This window comes from Diadema setosum, chromosome 2 (assembly GCF_964275005.1).
Source record: "Diadema setosum chromosome 2, eeDiaSeto1, whole genome shotgun sequence".
NCBI classification, from domain to species: Eukaryota; Metazoa; Echinodermata; class Echinoidea; order Diadematoida; family Diadematidae; genus Diadema; species Diadema setosum.
The window spans coordinates 17,449,192-17,470,123 of NC_092686.1; the positions used below are offsets into that span (position 1 = coordinate 17,449,192).

Sequence of the window (20,932 nt, forward strand, 5' to 3'; positions counted from 1 at the left end):
TAAAAGAAGGTACTTTAACATTAATGTTTGACTCTGTAGACTATTGCTATCCATTCATATTTACCGTGAGTCTCGAGTATTCAACCATTTTAACCTAGCATATATCTCTGTTGCTGTCCACACTTACAAGGCACTAACAAACAAACACACACCAAAACGTGCACATGTTCACTACCCAGGACCCATCCTCGGTGAAGTTGTGATATTTAGCGGCATCCAATGACTCCCCAATGAACATTACACACCTCCCTCGCTCTCCTGCATACTACCTCCTCAGTGGTGCAGAACATAGTACCCCTTTTGTTGGTGATTCTAATGAGCCAGGCGAAGTAAACACATTTTTCGAATGCAAAATCCACACACATTCAAACATAGAAATATTTATTGCTAGGAACATAGGTTAGCTCCAGTTCAGGAATTCGATGAGGTAGACTCACCGCATCTGTATCTGTGATTGGCTCACGAGACTAATTTTGCAGCTGGCATGACCTACTAGTTTGTTTGTCCTTTTTTTTTTTCCTCTCTGCCCCCTTAAAAACATGATGGCTTTTACACATGGTCTTATTATGCGGCATTTGCTGCACCCAGGAATCAACAGACTGACAAATTGAGCTCTCTGTGACAGTGAAGCCAGTATCGATTATGAGTCAGGGTCGTATTGGGGTAGACAGCAAATCAGGGTGTTTCTGGACCAGGAATTTGTGGCGACAGAGTCGAGATTTAACCGTGTGAGGTACTTTATTGGTTTGTAATTAGAAATGACAAGACATTTGAAATATTTGCATTAAGTTCAATTTGAAGAAGGATGAAAATATAACTACGATATGAGAGAATGAAATATACTTTGTCAAAGTATATCCTTTCCTAATTGTATATCAACCTCATGTCACCTACATGACAAACCATAAACAGTCATTCTCTCTTTCTATCTCTCTCCTCATTTCTGCAGGTGATTAATCCTGAGAGTGCGAGGACTGCTAGTGACGTCATCAGGTGAGTACGTGTCCAAGTTTAGGTGTCTGTGCAGCAAATTGGCAACCTGAAAATTATGACACCCTAAAGGTGCCCACTGTTCATAGTCACACATTATGGAAAACATGCTGCATTATGGAAAAGACCCCCACCTCTCCCCCGATGATTACCACAGTGTTACAAGACATCACTATAAATATTGTAGCAAACAGACCTTACGTATTTCTCTTCTTTATTAGTGTAGAAAAAATACTCATCATACAAATAGGATACCAAAGCCAATCATTCATTCCAAATGAATCTCGATCACTTGTGATATGGCATAACTTGGCATGCTTTTTGTTCTGATATGAATGCATAGACTGTTGTCGGTATATGGTACCACTCACACCAATATAGCTTTAAGGCTCGTTCCTTGTGATCCGTCTGATACACATGCCACATCTGGCCATAAGTAGTTCATCATGGATTTTTCATTTATATCTATCACAATCTGGGCTATTGTAGAAATCATTGTCTGAATCTTGGAGTAATAGTGCTGATTGTGTCAGACTTAATTAGATCTTATCAGATCTTGAGGTCTGTCATGGCATTCGCATTGATCATAGACAATTTTTTGAACCATCCAAAACGTGATTGCCACAACTGACCTCAAGATCTAATATGATCACCATGATTACTCTTCAGATTCAGACCACTATATCAATCATGGCACAAATTGTGATACAAATAACCAAAACTTACACGATCAGCTACTAACAGCACAATCGTGGCGGATCAGCGGATCGCACAACGGTGAGATCAACGAACCATTAAGGCTGTAGAATTGATGTGTCCTGATGGTCAATTCTGGGTTGTGGCAGGAAATAGTGGAAAAATGAAGTTAGAATTGGAAGCACTGTAGAGGAAAAAAATCCTTCTCCCTTGACATATGCATTCAGGAAGTAATCGAGTGTACCAATTGGCCTGTAGTTGCCACGACGACTTCCTCTTGGGAGTGACGAATCCCGCCTCCTACCTCCCACTCAGCAGGGGATGCCCATTGCTCTCTGACTCATTTCTTTTCATTCTTCCCAATTCTCTTTCCTTATCTTTCCATATCTCCATCTCTCCTCTTTCTCTCTCCCTCTCCTACCCCCCCCCCCCCACGCCTCTCTTATGTCACAGACAGTCCTTAAACTTTTCCCTATGCAGCTCTGGGCATTTTTCACTTTGCCTGAATAAACAAAGTTGAGGAAGACCCAGGGAGATTCTAGATGTTCATTCAAGTTAGTAGTACATGCCTGAGAGCATTGGGATAGTACGTGTTGCTGTGAACCCCTTTTAGTTACTCACGGTGAGTGGTTTTCCCTGTTACGTGCCTTAAGGAAGGATAGGAGAGCGTTGAGTCAGGGAGGTACACTCAAGGTGTGCTGAGTGAAAACTTTGGATGACTTGATTAATATACTGGTCAGGTGTCAGCACTCCACAGGGAGAGTTTATGCTTACTTTAGAACCAGATAGATTGTCACTTATATCCTCTTTCATGCATAGCAAAGTTTACCTGAGAACTTTCAGAAACTTGTGGGTGACACTGTTGCATGAAAGGCGTCATTGGTAAAATCCTAGGTCAAATGCCAAATGATTTTTCAGAAATCTTATATCCTTGAACTGTTCCTGGTAAACTCGTGGGTGTCCCCACGAATTCTCGGGTGATGCTGTAGCATGAAAGGCATCACGGGTAAACTCTCAAGTAGAAAGCGAAGGTCAGCATACCAACAGCATCTTGTGGGCTGTCTTGCATATATTTGCCATTTAACGTGTACCTGCACTGCAGAAGAGCAGATGAGAGAAATTATAGAGACAGCTCATTTGCTAGTATGAAAGACATTTCTCACAGACGTTCCCTGTTTGATTCCTTGTTTAATCTCCTGGATGATCACCCCAGTGACTCGCATGAAAGGGGTATTGGTGTGTGTGTGTGTGTTTGAGGGGATATCATGATTATGTATGGTATGTGTTTAAACCATAGTAGCCCTTATTTGAGAGGTAATAATGTTGACAGGCTTCTGTTAACTCTTATCGAAAGTATAAAAAGGTTGCTGACATGAATATGATCTCTTTCTGAAGTACTGTCCAACATCTTTTTAGGGAAAAATATTATTTCTCCTGTAATTATGTTGAACATTTCATAACAGGGATAAATTGGCATTGGGATCGTGATTTGCTGATGGCTATATTTGGCCCCCATGATAGCAGTGTGAAACTAGACATCTTAGGAAAACAAGGTAGCACTACATGGCACTACAATGTCATACCCCAGGGTATGATGGTACGCTGAGTTGTGGCATGCTGAATCATATAGTAATAAGCAATTTAGTGGCACTTTTTCTGTTGCAGCCATACACTTTAACTTCCTCCAGTAGGTCATATTTTCTCTTGTAGTCAAGCATAGACAAGTATATAAACCAAATGGGAAAAAAATGCAGAATCATCTGCTTGCCATAGCAGCGAACCAATGTATACCCCCACCTCATTAACAAGCTTTGACATTTACAATTTGTAGGGTTCCCTAGCCCCTAATCGATGTGACTGCTTGTTTTTCTCAAGAGATTTTTGACTCTTTCTTCCCCCTATCACCATAGTTGCTGGTTTTTTGCTGTGTTTTGACGTGTCTAGGCTGAGTGATTCCACGTCGCTAAAGGTCAGGGATTGTAAATGAGGGAAGAATGGGAAAAGGTTGGGACAGAGAAACACAGTGTCACTTCTGGGTTATGGGCTTGCACTTCTCAGCAGGTATATGAATGGAGGCATTTTTGCAGCACATTTGACTTTGATTTGTGATGGTCAGATGATTTAACTTAAACGTGTGTGTGGAAGATGTGATCAAACCTCTCTGAAGTCAAATGTAAACTACCTGTTCATTTGAAGTACTTCTTTTTGCTCTTCATCTGCCATAATTATATCTCCCCTCCAAAGAAAAAAAAATATATATGTATTATTAAGAAGAATCTTATTGATAAAAGAAACAGTTACTGAACTGTGTGCCCAGTTGTCGTAAGCACAGTTTTAAGGAGAGAAAACTTCTCTGTGGAAATTCCCAGTCAGTTCATGTACAGCATAATTACAGGAGTTACATGATCACAGATGTTACTTAAGGCATTCATTTTCCTAACCTTGTTAAGAAATACGTTACAAGTCTGTCCTGCTGTCATTTCACTGATTTAACCTTAAAATGTGTCTGCAGTGGTGATATTGCTTTCAGCATCCATTCAGCATCCATTCAGCATGGTGGGTAATCTTCAGAGTTAATAAAATGTGGAGAGATAGCAGCTCCTCTCCACAGCTGACATTGGAATGATGTTGGCACACCACACCAGCTCTCTCTCTCTCTCTTTTGGATGCATGGCTTTACATTACCTTGAAAAGCTGCAGCTTATTGAAGCTATTACTGTATGTGCCATATATTTAGCGAGTCTAATGTTTGCGAATCGGGACTTCCCGAAAATTTTGCCAGTGGTTAAATTTGCGATCATGGAGTACAGTGCTGAAGAAAAAATGTATGCGTGCACTTCACATTCATGTCTTGATCAGATTCGACCTTTTCATGCATTTTTTATTGCGAGATAGCACCTGATGCGCGAAATTTGCAAAAATAAAAACTTGTGAAATATTTGGCATAACAGTACCTTCTCCAGTACAGGAAGAGCTGAATGAATGAACACATGGTAAACATCATAACACTGTCACAGAAAATTGTGTACACTTTCATTACATCTTAGGCATGCCAGTATATCAAGGTGCATTCAGCAAAGAATGCTTTACAAAGACCTCTAAACCTATCAATCCAGCCCAGTTTGGCAGCTGCTATAAACAAGAGTTATAGCCACAGCAATTTGCTAGTGACATTGCTGTCTCTACGCCTAGCACCCAAGCCCTATATAGATCCTCTCTCACATAAATCTCACCATTTACAATGAATTCCAATATAGGTAAATGCAATCTCTAAATGTAACAGACATTACTGCACTCAAGGATGTAGTCTTCAAACGAATCCACCCCAAGTTGATATCGTGTTGGCAGTCTCATACGTGATTGTGGATTTGTCAACATCAATTTCTGCATGAATGCATATATGATCTCTTTGCCTGGATGATACGATAGGGATGGTGGTTATTTGCAACAGTTTAATGTACCTCGGGTTTCTTAATGTACCTCGGGCTTCCTCCAAATTGGTGGGTTCAGCTTGGAGTGATAAGTATGTGCATCAGAGGATGAGATGCTGAGATTCTTCAAGGGATTTTTTTTTCTCGAATGACTGGAAGAAATAGAGATATAGGTAGGTAGGTAGATAGATAGATGGATAGATAGACAGATAGATAGATAGATAGATAGATAGATAGATAGATAGATAGATTATATCAGATGATGGATAGTGGGATTCTTCAGTTTTTCCCTTTGGTCACTGAAGAGACAAAGAGAGCTGAAAAGATTACAGGTAGATAAGATAGATGGATAGATAGATAGATAGATAGATAGATAGATAGATAGAGAGAGAGAGATAAAGAGAGAGAAAAGATGGAAATAGATGGATAGAGAATGCAGAGCTACTTGTCAATGCAATTACACTTCAATCAGACTCCTATTGCATTTAATCTCGCTTCATACATTGGGTAATCAGCATGCCGTCATCAATGACAAGGATGTAATGGTGGGAAAATTTTAGCAATATTTATTTTCATTTATTTTACTTCCATTGAGATAAGATTTGTGGTAATGATGAATGTTCATGAATTGGTTAATGTCTGCACATTAAGAAAGGGAATCGGGAATTCTAAGAGCAGAATTTGTCATATCGACACAGTAGGCCTGTACTTATTCTATAATCCAGTGCTATGATCTGTAATGTATCTGGCATTGTTTTGAAATTTTTAGCTGTTTTCAGTATCTGCTTTAACTTAAGTTGTATTTCATATCGTTTTATATCTAGTAAATGCAATCACAAGCATGTGAATGCAATTAGAAGAAGCAAGTATTTGGCAAATAATGTCAAATTCAGCACATTGCATCAAAGTAGATATGGTAGATATGGAAGATGGCTGGAAAGCTCAAGGAGTTTGAACAAGTGTTTGAATGTTCTTTTTGTAAGGTTGATGAGTATTATGATTACCTCCATTTTGACTTGCTCTCAGTGGCAAATTTACTGCAAGGTGTGACAAAGTCAGCTATCCCACATGTGTAGGATCAGAATAGTGTTTTTACATCTTCACAAGATCATTCTCTGTTATGTAAAACGATACTTGCTGTATCTGCAAGACCAAATTAGTAAGAGAAAGAATATTTGTATAGATCTACTCAACTCCACTCTGTCTTGCCTTACTCTGTTCAGCTCATCTGCAATACAAACGTTGCACAGAATTTGATAGACTGTTCTGTGTTGCCTTGACAAGTACAATGTACATGATGTATTCTGTCTGAATGCCAGTGGGCACACTTGTGTCTTTGTAGTGGATCAAACAATCAGGATAATGGTGCCAAAAGTGAGTCACAGAGAAGCACTTAATACAATGAGCAAATGTGTGTGTGTGTGTGTGTGTGTGTGTGTGTGTGTGTGTGTGTGTGTGTGCAGAGCACTATTCATCAAGCTCACATTTCAATTATACTGATATGTGCTTATTACTGTGGTTTGTATGGTGGCAACTCAGAGCCATCCTGACCCACCCAAATCAATTAGGAGCTTGATACCGGTTGTCATCACAGGTATAAACACCAAGGCAATGAGAAAGTGATACCTGACTGACAGAAGCATCTAAAATTTAATGTCCAACAGGCTAGTTTATGATAGAGAATTTCAATGAGAATGTGTCACTTGAAATGAGGTATACATTCATATGAGCAATGTGCACATATAAAGTAATGCGTTTGTTTTGATCTTTCTTGATTATTACCTGGATTCTGATTGTATATTTAGGATATTAGTTTCAGTCGTATGGTATGACATTAAATACTTTCTGTTTGTAAAGAAGGACTGGCAATATTTCTGATTGTTGCACATTCTGATGAATTTTGTCATGAGACATTTACTCTTGAGTTTGTCACAAAGTAAGACTCCACTTTTGGTGGGTGTACCCCATACCAATGTTGTGTAAGACTACTGTTGAGGATACACGATGGCTTTGAGACATGGTGTACTTTAGTAACTAACAGATGAAGGTATAATGAAGATTTTACACACATTTGATCTTTACATTAAAAAAAAAATAAAATACTGGTTCCATGGTCATAATATTTGAAGATGAAAACAAAATAGATGAGAAACTAACATGAAGGAATGCTGTCAAGTCATCAGAAAGCAATCTGAGTTGGGAGTGTATTCTTTTTTTTTTTTTTGTACGCAATTAGTGGAAAATTATAAGGTGATGACATCATCAGCTGACTCATTTCATCTTAATATCAACTTTACGAGAACTGTTTTGCAAAAATTAGTGAGTGTGTCAAATTTATAATGTCCTTTTTATCTCATTTTGATCGAATTTTCACTGTTTTGCTTAAAAAAAACTTTTCTTTTCAGACTAACCTTATATCTGATCTGAAATTCTCCTTTAGTTATGAATATTTCTCATGGCCCAGTTGTACCCCCCCCCCAAAAAAAAAGGAAATTGATGATGTTTGTTTACTTGTATTATGCGGGCTTCATCAATGCAGTCAAATTTTCTGGTCATAAAGCATGCTTGTTCATAGACCAGCACCATCTGCTTCAGAGACTTCTACTGCCATGTCTAAAGCAACCAAAATAAGAAGGTTTGTGTCCTAAAGCTAAATGAGCCAATTAGGATGTCACTGGCACACTGTCTACTCATCCATTGATTGGAATAGTAGGAGTCATACTAAAGCTTGTGTGGTCAGACTGGGTCAATGCATTTCGGACATAGGGTATCTATTTACTTTGGTCATTAGTCACCAGTGGAATGACCATCTCATTATCTGTTCTTCACACTGGTGGTCAGTGATAGTGTGGCTGTGGATGAGCATACTTGGCCCATGGCATCAAGAGTAGGAGAGATCAAAGCCTTGGTGTGAAGTTGCTATAATGGCTGTAGGACTGGCAAACACCTTTTGGAACTGTTAAGAGAGATTGGTAGATTCACCATCTTGAAAACATTGCCTTACTTGGTGAAGTAAAGTTTCAGGCTATAAGTCTGCATGAGAACTCTCTCTCTCTTACAGATCCTGTAAAAGGTTTGTGTGATTAAAGGCTTGAGGTGTTGTTGTTGTTTTGTTGGGTTTTTTTTTTTGCCTTCTTTAGTACTGACAGCTTTGTTTAGCTCAAAATATTTCCGATGTTATTTTTCATGGAGGTCTTCAGCAAGGGCAATAATTTGTATACTGTAAAAGTGGATATTTTTGCGCGACAAATTTTTCGCGCTCGGCAGGGTGAGAAGAATTTCACATGTTTTTAATTCAGCGGAATCAAGACATCAACTACTGGAACATAAGGCAAGCAAAAATATTAGTTGTGCGAGACTTGACCAAACAAAGTCAAGAAGCCTCACGACAGATTTATTGCGCAAAACTTTGAGGGGGGGTGGCAAATCCCCCCCCCCCCCCGTCCTTATGTATGTATGTAATATATATGTGCTTACATGTAGGGCCTACATAGTAGGGTACCTAAGGGGGGGGGGGGGGGTGTCACCATGCACCCCCAGGACTCCTCAAAACTTACTTGACTTTGTTTTGTTCAAGTCTCACGCAACTTTTGAGACCAAATTTGCAACTTCCCCGCATACTTTTGCGAAGTCACGCCCATTTTTGTAACGGAATGTCGTCCCAAAACGGGCACAATTTTGTGCTTTTGTGTACATTTCCTATGGAAAACGGTGCTCTGTCATGAAAGTCATGAAAACCTGATTATTTTTACAATTAATCACTTTCATTGATTAGTTTTGTGCTAATTATGGTAGAAAAGTGATCAGTGACAATTTCCAATAGAAAAACAAAGAAAAAACAAAAGTTGAAAAAGTTGAAAAACAAAGAAATACATAAGAAATTATGAAAAACAATAGAATACATTAAATTTCACCTAGAACAGCCACTTTTCGTTCCTGTTAACATCTTGATTATGTTTTGGTATGTCATGAGGATCCTGAAAATGTAAGTTTCGAGGAGTCTTGGGAGGGGTGCACGGTGACCCCCCCTTAGGTACCCGACTATTTCTGGTTGTGCGAAATGCACAAAAATTTCCACTTTTACGGTATATCATGCCATTGGATATGTTATATTCATGTTGAGGTCAGCTTCTGCTCTTTGCTCTTGATCAGTTCCTGCGGGGGGAAAAAGTGAACTTTATCAATACACAGAGGAGTGAAGTGAAAAGACACACATACATCCCTACAGTGCTGTAGAGTTCCATCTCATGTCCATGTCCACTCTGTGAGGAGACGCCCCATAGAGCGGCTAATGGACGTTTGGCGATGTCAGGATTTTGGTAACCATGCCTGTCCACATCTTCATCTGACGGGGGCACACTGGGCAAACTTGTGATTTGTGTCATCACGGTGCTGTTTACTCAGGACAAGAAATGAGGTTCTGTTATCATAGCGCCAGTGTGTGTGGAGTGCATTCTTGGGTCTCCTTCCAGCGGAGGAGCAGATTGATTTGATGTGGCCGTAATGTGCTCAGCAGGCTGGTAAGAAAAGATGTGCTGAGATCAAACAAAGCTGTGCGTCTTTCTCTTCCCCACTGCTTTAATGGATTAATTGTATTACAGCGTCAGAATGCTGAGAGGCCAGTGACATGGCATTTGTTCTATGACACGGGAGAAGAAAAATTGTTGGTGTGTTTCCTTCTCTTTTTAGCTCACAGATGCATTTGAAGAAACAAAGATATGAAAAGTTTCAAAGCCCCAGGGCAATGGCATATATCCATTTCGATACTTGAGATGAACCTGTTTTTCTCTTGGAGTCAACTTTAATATGCATATGATAAGCCAATGCACAGGATATAGCAAATTAATCTAAACTGAGATGCATATTTTGTTGATTTACATTAAACTTAAAAATCAGAAGATTTAGCATCTAGATATTGATACTTTCTTGTCTTTGTTTTAGTTGAGAGAAGCACATTGCTTTCATTTCTTCCTCATCTGTCATATAGCAGTATCTATGGTGTCATATGTCATGAAGAAAAATGTCTGTTCTTGAGGTTATCACTGCTATAAGTGTATGTTTTCAAGCTAAGTCACTATCCATATTAAAGGGTGTGTACAGTTCTGGTCGAGGTGAGGATTTAGCTTTTAACGTTTTGCGAGATATTCACAAACCACTCTATGAGATGTCAAAGAGGATGCAGTTCTAAGGGGTATCTAAGGGTTTTGAAATGGCTGATATATCCAAAAACAAGGTGAAACAAAGTGATCCTAATAAAGTTGGGGCATGTCGCCTTTTATTATTAGCACTTTTTTGGATATCTCAACCATTTGAAAACCAATTTTCATCAAATAAATGTTGAATCCTTCTTAAAATTACATGCTCTTTCATATTTCATAAGAGGCTTTTCATTATCTCATTTAGGAATGTTCAAAACATGAATCCCCACCTCAACCAGTACTGTACAGTCCCTTTAAGGAAAACCTTCAGTAAAAAGGAGCATCACGCGGAAGTAAGCTAGCATTTCACTGTCTTCCTCAGATATCTTACATGCCATACAAGGGGCCAGAAGACATAAACATTGCTGTCAACAAATGCTAAATTATGTGTCTTATCCTTCAGCAAGGAGCAAGGGTCTCTTCATTCCAACGTCCAATCCAGTCTCTGTCCACTGGATGAAATCCAGAAGTCTGTAGTCTCTTCTCCAGGCAATTTTGTTGTATACCAGGGAATAATTTCCCTTCTCGAAATTGAATAGCACTTTTCATAGTCGATGGACTTTCATTTTGAACAAAATTGTGTACAAGTCTATGTAATGAAATGGCATTTTGTTTAGCAGTCATACCAAAATGCATAGTAAATTGCTACATATTGCAATACTGCAAAAAAAGAAAAAAATGAAATTCATGTGGTCAAAATTTTCATTTCTTGGATAATGTTCATTTGAAAGTTAAGGGAAATCTTATCCTCATGAGAAAGTTTTGTTTCGTGGAGACAAGTATGTATGAAGTAAGAATCAAGGAACTTGTGTGTAGAGTCAAGTATGAGGAATGTTTGAACATGGATTTACTTGTGCTGTTTTGTGGGTGTCATTGTCATGATCACTTTATTGTAACATCCCTCATGAAACACTAATTTTACTCTTTTCGAGGAGATCATTTATATTTATAACAAAGGATAAGAGAGATCTGTGAAATGGAAAGGGAGAGAGAGAAAAAAGAAAGAAAGATGCAATGAGTGCAGAGCTTGATAAAATTATCTAGCCTGAAAGCAGACTAATTGTCTGCCTAGTCGACGTTGTTGGCACAGGGCCTTGTTTTCCTCGCAAGATACAAATTAATCAATTGTGATAACCCTATCCTCAATAATTGGAAGTCTTCACAGTGAAAAAAATGCAAACTGAAGTATGTAGCCCTCGCCGTCTCTCTTTCTCTTTTTGAAAAATGGCAATTCAATGTTTTTTATCTTTCGCTTTCGTTTGAATATGAAGTTTGCTAATGCTGAAAGCAATTATGAAGAAAAAAATTTCATTTGAAAGATCAGTCTTTTATACCTAACAGTTTTATTCTCCAGCAAACAAAGGTATCTTCCAAGAACAGATGTGTCTCTGTGGTTCTTTGTCTGACACTGTCTTCTCTTTCACACCCCAAGTATCACCATGGCAACTAGATACCAAGAGAAGACGAAAGGCATCTCTCTGAAACCTGATAAGGGGTGGGAGAGGGGGATGTGTGAACTGAAGTGTGAGATGATGAGAAGTGATCTGTCACACAGGGGCAAAAATTGATCTGAATCCCTGTAACATGAAACCTGTATGGACTTGAGGTGTTCTAAGATTTCTCCGCCCAGGGCAGCAAAAGTGTCCTCCATTGTAATGTCCACAAGGAGCACTGGCAGTGAGCTACATGGGGGAAGATGACAAAGAACAGGAAACTGGCTTCAAATAAGGAATAATAGTTTATTCTGGAACAATGGAGTAAAGATCATAAGACTGATATCAATCACCAGGTGACACAATTGGCAGTAAGTTAAGTATCGTGTCAGGTGGGTGGGCATTGGATACAACATGAAACCTGTATGGATTTGAGGTTTCAAAAATTTCCCCACCCAGGACTGAAATAGTGTCCGCCATTGTTATGTCCGAAAGGAGCACTTGCAATGAGCTATATGGAGGAAGATCAAAAGCATGGGCACATAAAAGACAGGAAAGTGACTTCAATTAGGTATATTGTAGCTTACTCTGAAACAATGGAGTGATCAAGGATCGTAAGATTGATATATGTATCACAAGATGACAGAATTGGCTGTAAGTTTTGTATCCTGTCAGGTGGATGGGCATTAAATACATCAGGAAACCTGTATGGATTTGAGCTCAGGTTTCGAAAATTTCTCCACCCAGGGCAGAAATAGTGTCCTCCAGTGTAATGTCTGAAGGGAGTACTTGCAATGAGCTACATGGAGGAAGAACAAAGGCAGTGGCACATAAAGAACAGGAAACTGGCTTCAAATAGGAATGATAGTTTATTCTGGAACAATGAAGTGAGGATCATATAAGATTGATATAAATCAAGATATGACAGAATTGGCTGTAAGTTTTGTATCGTGTCAGGTGGGTGGGCATTGGATACAACATGAAACCTGTATGGACTTGAGGTTTCGAAAATTTCTCCACCAAGGGCAGAAATAGTGTCCTCCATTGTTATGTCCGAAAGAAGCACTTGCAATGAGCTATACTGTACGAGCTGAAATTTTCACGGTGGTTTTATTTTCCCAAATTTCGCGAATCGCCTTTGAACCGCGAAATTAACAACATGCAAAAATGTCCTCCAACTAGCAATTCCCGAAAATATCTGTACACGAAAATTTCAGCTCGTACAGTATGGAGGAAGATCAAAAGCATGGGCACATAAAGAACAGGAAAGTGACTTCAGTTAGGAAAGATAGATTATTCTGGAACAATGGAGTGAGGATCATAAGATTGATATTGTATAGATGACAGAATTGGCTGTAATGTAGCTATCGGGTCAGCTGGATAGGCACTTGATAAAACAAAAGAAAAATGATCTTTAGGATATAAAGTATTCAAGATCTATCACTATGCTCTGACAATATACATGTAGATGGCCATGGTTGCATTGCTACATCTAATATGACTCTACATGACTCAAGCTCATATTTATCATGGTGATGTCGGCATCATTGGCTAACTCCCACTCCCACAGACCAATTAAAACGTAATTAGTTTGTCCAGCCTCATCACTATCTCAAGTCTGATCACGTCTCTGTCTGACTAGTAATTGATATTCCAGCAACAATCAGTGTACATACAGCATCTATGATGACTCCCAACGGTTTGTCACTGGAGTGCATCAAAATGCAGTTCACTGTGGTATCATGACACTAGTGAGGCATGGATGATGTTTGTACAAATAGTGTGAATGGTGTATTATCATGAGGGATGTCACAGAATATTTGCCAGTAGGAATCAAGTTATTAAGTGCAAGAAATCAAAGCCTGAGCACCCTTTCTCCCAAGCAGTGAGTGATGAGGTTAATTGTCTTTGTCTCCTCCGAGTAGAGTTCTCTGGTTACAGCTCATAGTCCTAGCAGATGGTATGGTTGGTCCAAGATGCCTTCAACTTTACTAAGAAGCTGTCTTCACCTCCACTACAACACTCCCAAGCTAATTTGTGTGGATTTAGTAATGATGCTAATCTCATGAGAATCACAGAGATTCTGTCATAATGTAGTGAAGTATGTTAAGTGGATTTCATGAGGCTAGATTCTTTTTTTTTGGGGGGGGGGGAGGGAGGGGGAAGCATGAAGAATGGGGTCATACATATTATGTTCTGCCATTAAGATGGAGAAGAATATCTATCACAGCACATGGTCCTTGTGCAACATCAAAAGAATTAAAAGAAAGTAACCTCAAAGATAAATGTATGATTTAATGCTACATTATAAATCATTGTAATGTGATGCACACTAGAATCAGTATACATTTCTCATAATTTACCAAGAGAAGAATCTGTGTCAAAGATTTGCACCTTGGTAGCACTCTTGGAAGCCTTGATTGCTGTGAAATGCTTATTAATAATATCATCACGACAAGCCGGCAAAGCCTTATGCTTGGTTCTTGTGGCTCATGGCAGCAGAATATCTTAGCTTATGATTCGTGGAAAAATGTCCCTATTGATAGGGTGTAGTATCTATGCATTATAGATCATAATTGTGATGAAATTTATCCAAGAATTTGCAAAAGAATGTGTTCTTATATGATTATAATATGAAGAATAATGATGTACTACTGTTCCAAATGTATGCATTTGAACATAACCACACATCAAAGTGTAGCCATTCAATGTGCATGTATGTTAGTATTTTGTTTGTTTGAGTTTTAACCTGTTGGGGACGGGCTCACTTTGCTACAACACGCATTTCCCATAGACACCTGCCCGAGTATACTTGGGACTTCTCCTCAATGGGTTAAGGTTAAACAAAAACAAAACACTTTAAGATTACCTTCGTTGGCTGTTCTGGCATGTTTATATACAAAGCTTACCTGAAGTGCTTTAAATAGCATCATAGATATCTCCTTTCTAGACAGTCAAGCTGTATCAGAACAAAGGGTACTCCACTCACTCTACCTCTTCTCTGTTTAGAGGAAAAAAAGCCATTAATCGTATAGAAAGAGAACGGCTAACATCTCGGTCCTCAAGATAATACTTATACAGTGAAACCCCGTTAAAACGAGGTCCTTGGGACCGGCGATATCACCTCGTTATAACCGGTACCTCGTTATAACCGTACGCATCAAAAACAAAGAAAAACATAAGCACGACATCATATACCCATCAATGAAACTTATGAACATCCTTTGCGTTGTTATTACACTACTATGGATCATTATTATTCAGAGAATAAAATAAAAAATAAAATCTGTGAATTAGACGAAAAAGTAGGGTTGAAATGAGTTATTTCTTCATTGTAATTCTTGTTTGTTGAGTTTTTTTTATCAGCACCAGCGCAAATAGAGTAACATACAGGCGTTGTTTACCGTAACTTGCGAGGTATTTTTACGCTGTTGTTGCACAGCGGGAATGCGATGATTTCATGAATCATTTCGGCTGTAATCTTGTACAATGCGTGATCGTTGCGCCCGAAGGGATTAAAAATGCGTTCTTTATTTTCTTCCGAAAATCTCTTCGCGTTTTGTACATCCGTTCTTGAAAAATATGCAGGATTGAATGTGGAAGGTTGTGATCCTTTTTACGCAAATCTGTATACCTGGTAGACCATTCTGAAAAGCAAGAAAAATCTTCATTGTGAAATGCAGTGTTAAAATTGTGATAATGAACAAACCTAGATTTATTCAAACTAATAAATGTATTTGTTTCTTTTTCTGATTTAGGTAAACATGCGTCATTCAACTATTTTTACGCTACTGTCACCTGGCGAGATCGCGATGATTTCAGGGTAACATGTGTTGTTTACCGTTAACTGGCGAGGTATTTTACGCTTTTGGTGCCCAGCGGGAATTTGATAATTTCATGAATCATTTCGGCTGTAATTTTATACAATGTATTATCGTTGCGCCCGAAGGGATTAAAATGCATTTTTTATTTTCTTCCGAAAATCTCTTCGTGTTTTGTACATCCGTTCTTGAACTGTTAAATGCGTTTGTTTTTTTGTTTTTTTCCGAACACCAATTAAGCAGGTTAACATGCGTTATTCATCTATTTTTACGCTACTGTCACCCGGCGAGATCGTGATGATTTCATTAATTATTTCGGCTTTAATCATACACACTTATATTTAAACTACAATTTGTTAAATGATAATGAACAACTCCAGATCTATTCAAACTAATAGACACGTTTGTTTCTTTTTCTGAACACCGATTAAGTATAGCTTAACATGTGTTATTCAAGTATTTTTACGCTACTGTCACCCGGCGAGATCACGATGATTTCATGAATTATTTTGGCTTTAATCACACACACTCATAATTAAATTATCATTTGTTAAATTATAATGAACAAATCCAGATCTACTCAAAGTAATAAGTGCGTTTGTTTCTTTTTCTGAACACCGATTAATTACGTTAACATCATGCGTTATTCAACTATTTTTACGTTACTGTCAGCCGGCGGGATCGCGATGATTTCATTAATTATTTCGGCTTTAATCATCCAACTCATATTTGCCAACTAGCAAAAGAACTGGAAGTCGGAACTACAAATGGAAAGGATATAATGAGTTGCACACGCATTCTAATTGTCCACTTTTGGCCACAAGTGTCGCTACATGGAAAGTTTTTGGATGCGTTATCTTTTTTTTTTCTCGTTGCGCTGTGATCTGACCTAATATCACGTACGCGTATCTCGCGAAAAAGAAAAGCGAATGATTATGTTAATAATTTAGTAGGAACATCGGAAGGCATTCCTGTGTCTTATCGCGTGGTTTAGAAGAAAACATGGAAGGAATGGTTCTCTGCAAAATGGGAAAAAGACGTGGATAGCGTGAATTCAGTTTTCAATGTTTCGTTTGTCGCGTGTTTGAAAGCGGCAATTTAGTCAAGAAATGGAACCTCGTTATATCCGATCAAATTGCCTATGTTTTTCTTTGTCATGATGCACCGAAATTGTCCTCGTTATAACCGGAATCTCGTTATAACCGAACTCGTTATAACCGATTCGTTCTGCCATAGGTTTACACGCAAAGGAAAACGGGACCGACGCGATCACCTCGTTATAAGCGGTTCCTTGTTATAACTGAACTCGTTATAACGGGGTTTCACTGTGTATAGGACTTGCTTCTAGAACCTGCAACGGATTGGTCGTCTCACACTTATCATTTAACTCCCTCAGTACCACAGACATATGTAATGTCATGTTATTTTGAGGTGATGGTCTTCAAGCGGTTTATCCAATCTATCTCTCTAAGATAATACTGTGAAATCACCAGACATCAGACTGCATGTCATATACTTGCCACACTTTTTATTTGTGTAGATCTAGATATATGTGTCCCGCTACAACAAAAGGATCCTAAAGTCGCTGACGGGCGAGCCAAGCATGGCCCAGAAAAATGCTATTTTCAGGCCTTTCCTTTGATCATTTAGCTTCGAAATTTTGGCAGATGATAGAAGATAAATTAGACTACAAAATTATGTTAAAACAGAAATCCGAACGTTCTGACAGATTTTGGTGATCTGACTTCAAACTTGATTTTCTCGACTCACCCGTCAGCGACTTTAGGATCCTTTTGTTGTAGCGGGTCACATATCAGATGAAAACATATCCAGCATCTGCATTGCATTCTTTGCTTTCATGGCAGATCCATGCTTTCATATTTATGTTTGAACAGTTACTTTTGAGCCTCTCTTAGAATACTAGTACAACTTGTAATGTAGAAACATGAGCAACATGAGAGCAAGAATAGAGCAACCTTAGACCTAGCTGTGCATAGCCATGTATTTTCACGTCGATTTAGTATTGTTGTTCTTTTTTGTGTGTGCATGTTTGAATAGTTCTGATGGAGAGAATCTCTCTTTGCTACCAGTGTGCAATTTTAGTAGCGTAAGAAGAGAAGTAATTTAGGAATTTCCTCCAGTTGAGACAAATTTCAAATGATTGTCATTCATTTTCTGTCATGTGAAAAGTTACGTTTCCCACTTATTGAATAGGAAAGAGTCTGTCTACAGCATGAAACTTTCATAATTTGCCACTGGCATTCAATCCATTGAGTAAACAAACACTTTCACATGCATTTTACTTTCATGAATCTTGGCTCCTCCAAAAAATTTGTGAAAATTTCATGCACATGAAAATTTCTGGTTTGACAGCTTTCAGTGGCTCCAATCTCCAAGTTTGGGTTGGCATCATTACAACTGAAAAACGTTAATCTTACCCATCACTCTCAATTCATGCCAAATCTCTGTCAAGCCTACTGGGGGCCCCCTTACACTATTGCTACATGTATAAAAACCTATATCTCTCTATTAATCCTGTGCCAATTTATATGAACTCTCATTGCACACTTTTCATCATCACTTCTTGTATTTTGCTTGTTCACCTCGCTGCCATCAGAATACACCAGTTATTGAAGGGAAGATGTCATTCTATTTCTATGATTAAGTTAGGAGAAAGACATACTTTTGTATGTGTCCTGCAAAATTGTTTTATTGCAATCATGACAAATGATACTGATATGCAACTGCTACAACTATTTGGCACTACTGCTGCTACTTTTATTGATAATGATAATAAGGTTAATTTTTCCCAACTCTGTTTTTGCAGAGAGCTAGATCATCACCTATGAGCTGAATCACTCTTAATTGACGCAGGATTTCCACTTTTATTGTTTTCATTTGTATCATTGTTCCACTCGACAGATCTGCTAACATTGGACAAGAAGAGATAGGAAATTCAAAGATTGGCCAGGATGCTGTCTTACGTGTGCCTGTTTCTTGCCGCCTTGATGTGGGTCAGAGTCGATGCAGGTAAGCTCAGAGAACCAGTTTCATGCAAAATCTTCGGTCAAGCCTGCAAAGTAATATTAAATTCCAGTACTGGATAACCCCTACAAGTGTCTATACTTGCATTGCTTTCCAGTCAGTCCATAGACCTGCACACTGACTAGACACAATGAGACAAATTTTGTTTTACATGTGCAGTTATTGTTCTCCATTATAAGAATGCCTGTAGAACAGTAGAGTACTTGACTGGCATCCGATGCCTGATCCTTACACCTGTGCCAGATCAAGGTCAACATTAACCAACATCACATTGTTAATTGAGGCTCGTTGTAGCTTGTCATTGGTGATGAGTCCGTAAAGCGCATTGAGATACTTAACAAGTGTGAAATGGGCTATATAAAAACCAGCTATTATTATTATTATTATGAGTTCAACTTATCAAGTCCATGGAGTCCACAGTGCTACTCTAAACTCCCTGTAAAGTTTGATCAATAAGTAAGTAAGGAGAAATATGAATTTTGTGTATTCTTGTCACAGGAAGCATAACCACGTCCATTTCTGCTAAAAACTCTGACATGGATATGATTGCAAGAAGCTAGTTCACAGTTCAAGACTAAATTATTTCTAAGCCACATAAAAAATGGGCATGTTAGTTGTCATTTTTTAGAAAAATATGTTGGTCTTGATTGGGTGTTGTCATTTTAGCATAGCATATCTCCTCGGGCTCCAACATGATTTCAAACTGAGTAAAAGGAACTACTTGTTTTATTTGCGAGATATTGCCAGATAGCTTCCAGTGTCATGTTTTGGCTTTAAGTCTTAGCTGCTGTGGTTATCTAATGCTTTCAGGTGTAATGGTGCTGTTTTTTTCTCAGACGTGCTCACCAACGTACTTTGTGCATCAGTGGCGTGTACCGTTGTAGGCATTGCAGATACATTACTACAATAAGACTTCATATATATTACACCACATGCAAAGGTTGACGGTCCTGTCTGACTTTACCTCTCCCTACAGCCACTGGTCCAATCTTGACACTACAGCCGACAGACACTGTCTTCGACAGCTCCGCCAACCTCCAGAATGTCCAGCTACAATGCCGGGCAGATGGGGATGAGCCGCTGACCTACGGCTGGACATTCAATGATGTGGAGCTGAGCATGGCGACGAATAGCCGGCTGAGTATCAGCAGCACGCTGACCATCAGTGATCCTGAGCGGCCAGGGGACGAGGGGTTGTATGTGTGCTATGTGTCCAACAATGTGGGTGAAGTACGCAGCTTGCCTGCCAGACTCACCATTGCATGTAAGGCTTTGTCAATTCTATCCCCCAAAATGTTATAATCATGAGTCCAACTCAGCTTCTGATAATCAAAACCTAGCATATCTTACCTTGTAATTTGTATTTATTTTATTTTTATTTTTTTACAATTTGCATTTGATTACAGCTAAAACTTCTTTGCAACAGAGCCATCAATGACCATTTGAGACCATTTTATGTCACTTTTGTTGCACATGATACTTTCAGAAATTAACTATATCATGCATTCAAGTTTATGAACAGTGATGAACCAGCCATTTGTTCCCCAGTTATTAATTACTACTGTATGCAAGGCACCAGATACTGAATATTCAAGAGTATGGTACATGCATGGGCAGATTTATTCAGCTGCTTGACACTGAAATGAAAGAAACTATAGAGGGCGCTACATGAAGACAGTCATAGGGAATGGCTGCTCTGTCAGGCTGTAAGTTAACATGCAAGCCACTCACTATATCTTGATTTGTGCTGTTGTCTCTTTAATTTGTTGCAGATGTAGAGAGCTACTCCAACCCAACTGAAACCTTTAATGAGGTGCTCACAGTTGATGAAGGGCAATGCCTGAGTTGCAATCCACCTGCTCATTTCCCAGGTATGAAGACTGCCCTCACTCTGCAGTCCACACTCACTTTCCTCTCCTCTATACACATTCAATTTGCAGTGTTGGTAAATTTTAGTGATTAGCAACCAGCTTCATCTGGGCCCTGTTTTATGAAGAGTTATAATTGATTATATAGTTGATTTCTATCATAAGTCTATGGTAGCATGTGTGCTAAAGAAATTTATATTTGATTTTATCTTTTGATAAAATGGGGCAATGATATGATATTGTACCGAAGAAAATCTGAATCATGACTATGGAATCTTCCAAGGGGGATGTCACACCTGTGAAACAGGTGGGCTGCTGAAAAATTTTGACTGTCCATTACTTGGCTCCTGGATTTGATTGCTTGACACCTGGTCATCCATCGGGAGCCTACTGGATGAAATTGATTGCTAATTACCTAAAGTATACCATCACTGATTAATTTTTGGCATT

General features: G+C 38.7%; 1 protein-coding gene across 1 annotated transcript in view; it reads left to right on the plus strand.

The window, feature by feature from the left end:
* Positions 1 to 944: 944 nt before the first annotated feature.
* LOC140242974 (contactin-2-like) overlaps positions 945 to 20,932 on the plus strand; it is a 60,651-nt gene continuing 40,663 nt past the window's right edge. The window contains exons 1-4 of the mRNA XM_072322719.1: positions 945 to 993; positions 18,492 to 18,599; positions 19,591 to 19,878; positions 20,387 to 20,485. Of these exons, the coding sequence (XP_072178820.1) occupies positions 18,542 to 18,599; positions 19,591 to 19,878; positions 20,387 to 20,485 (445 nt within the window). The 5' untranslated portion in view covers positions 945 to 993; positions 18,492 to 18,541. The remainder of the gene's footprint in view (positions 994 to 18,491; positions 18,600 to 19,590; positions 19,879 to 20,386; positions 20,486 to 20,932) is intronic.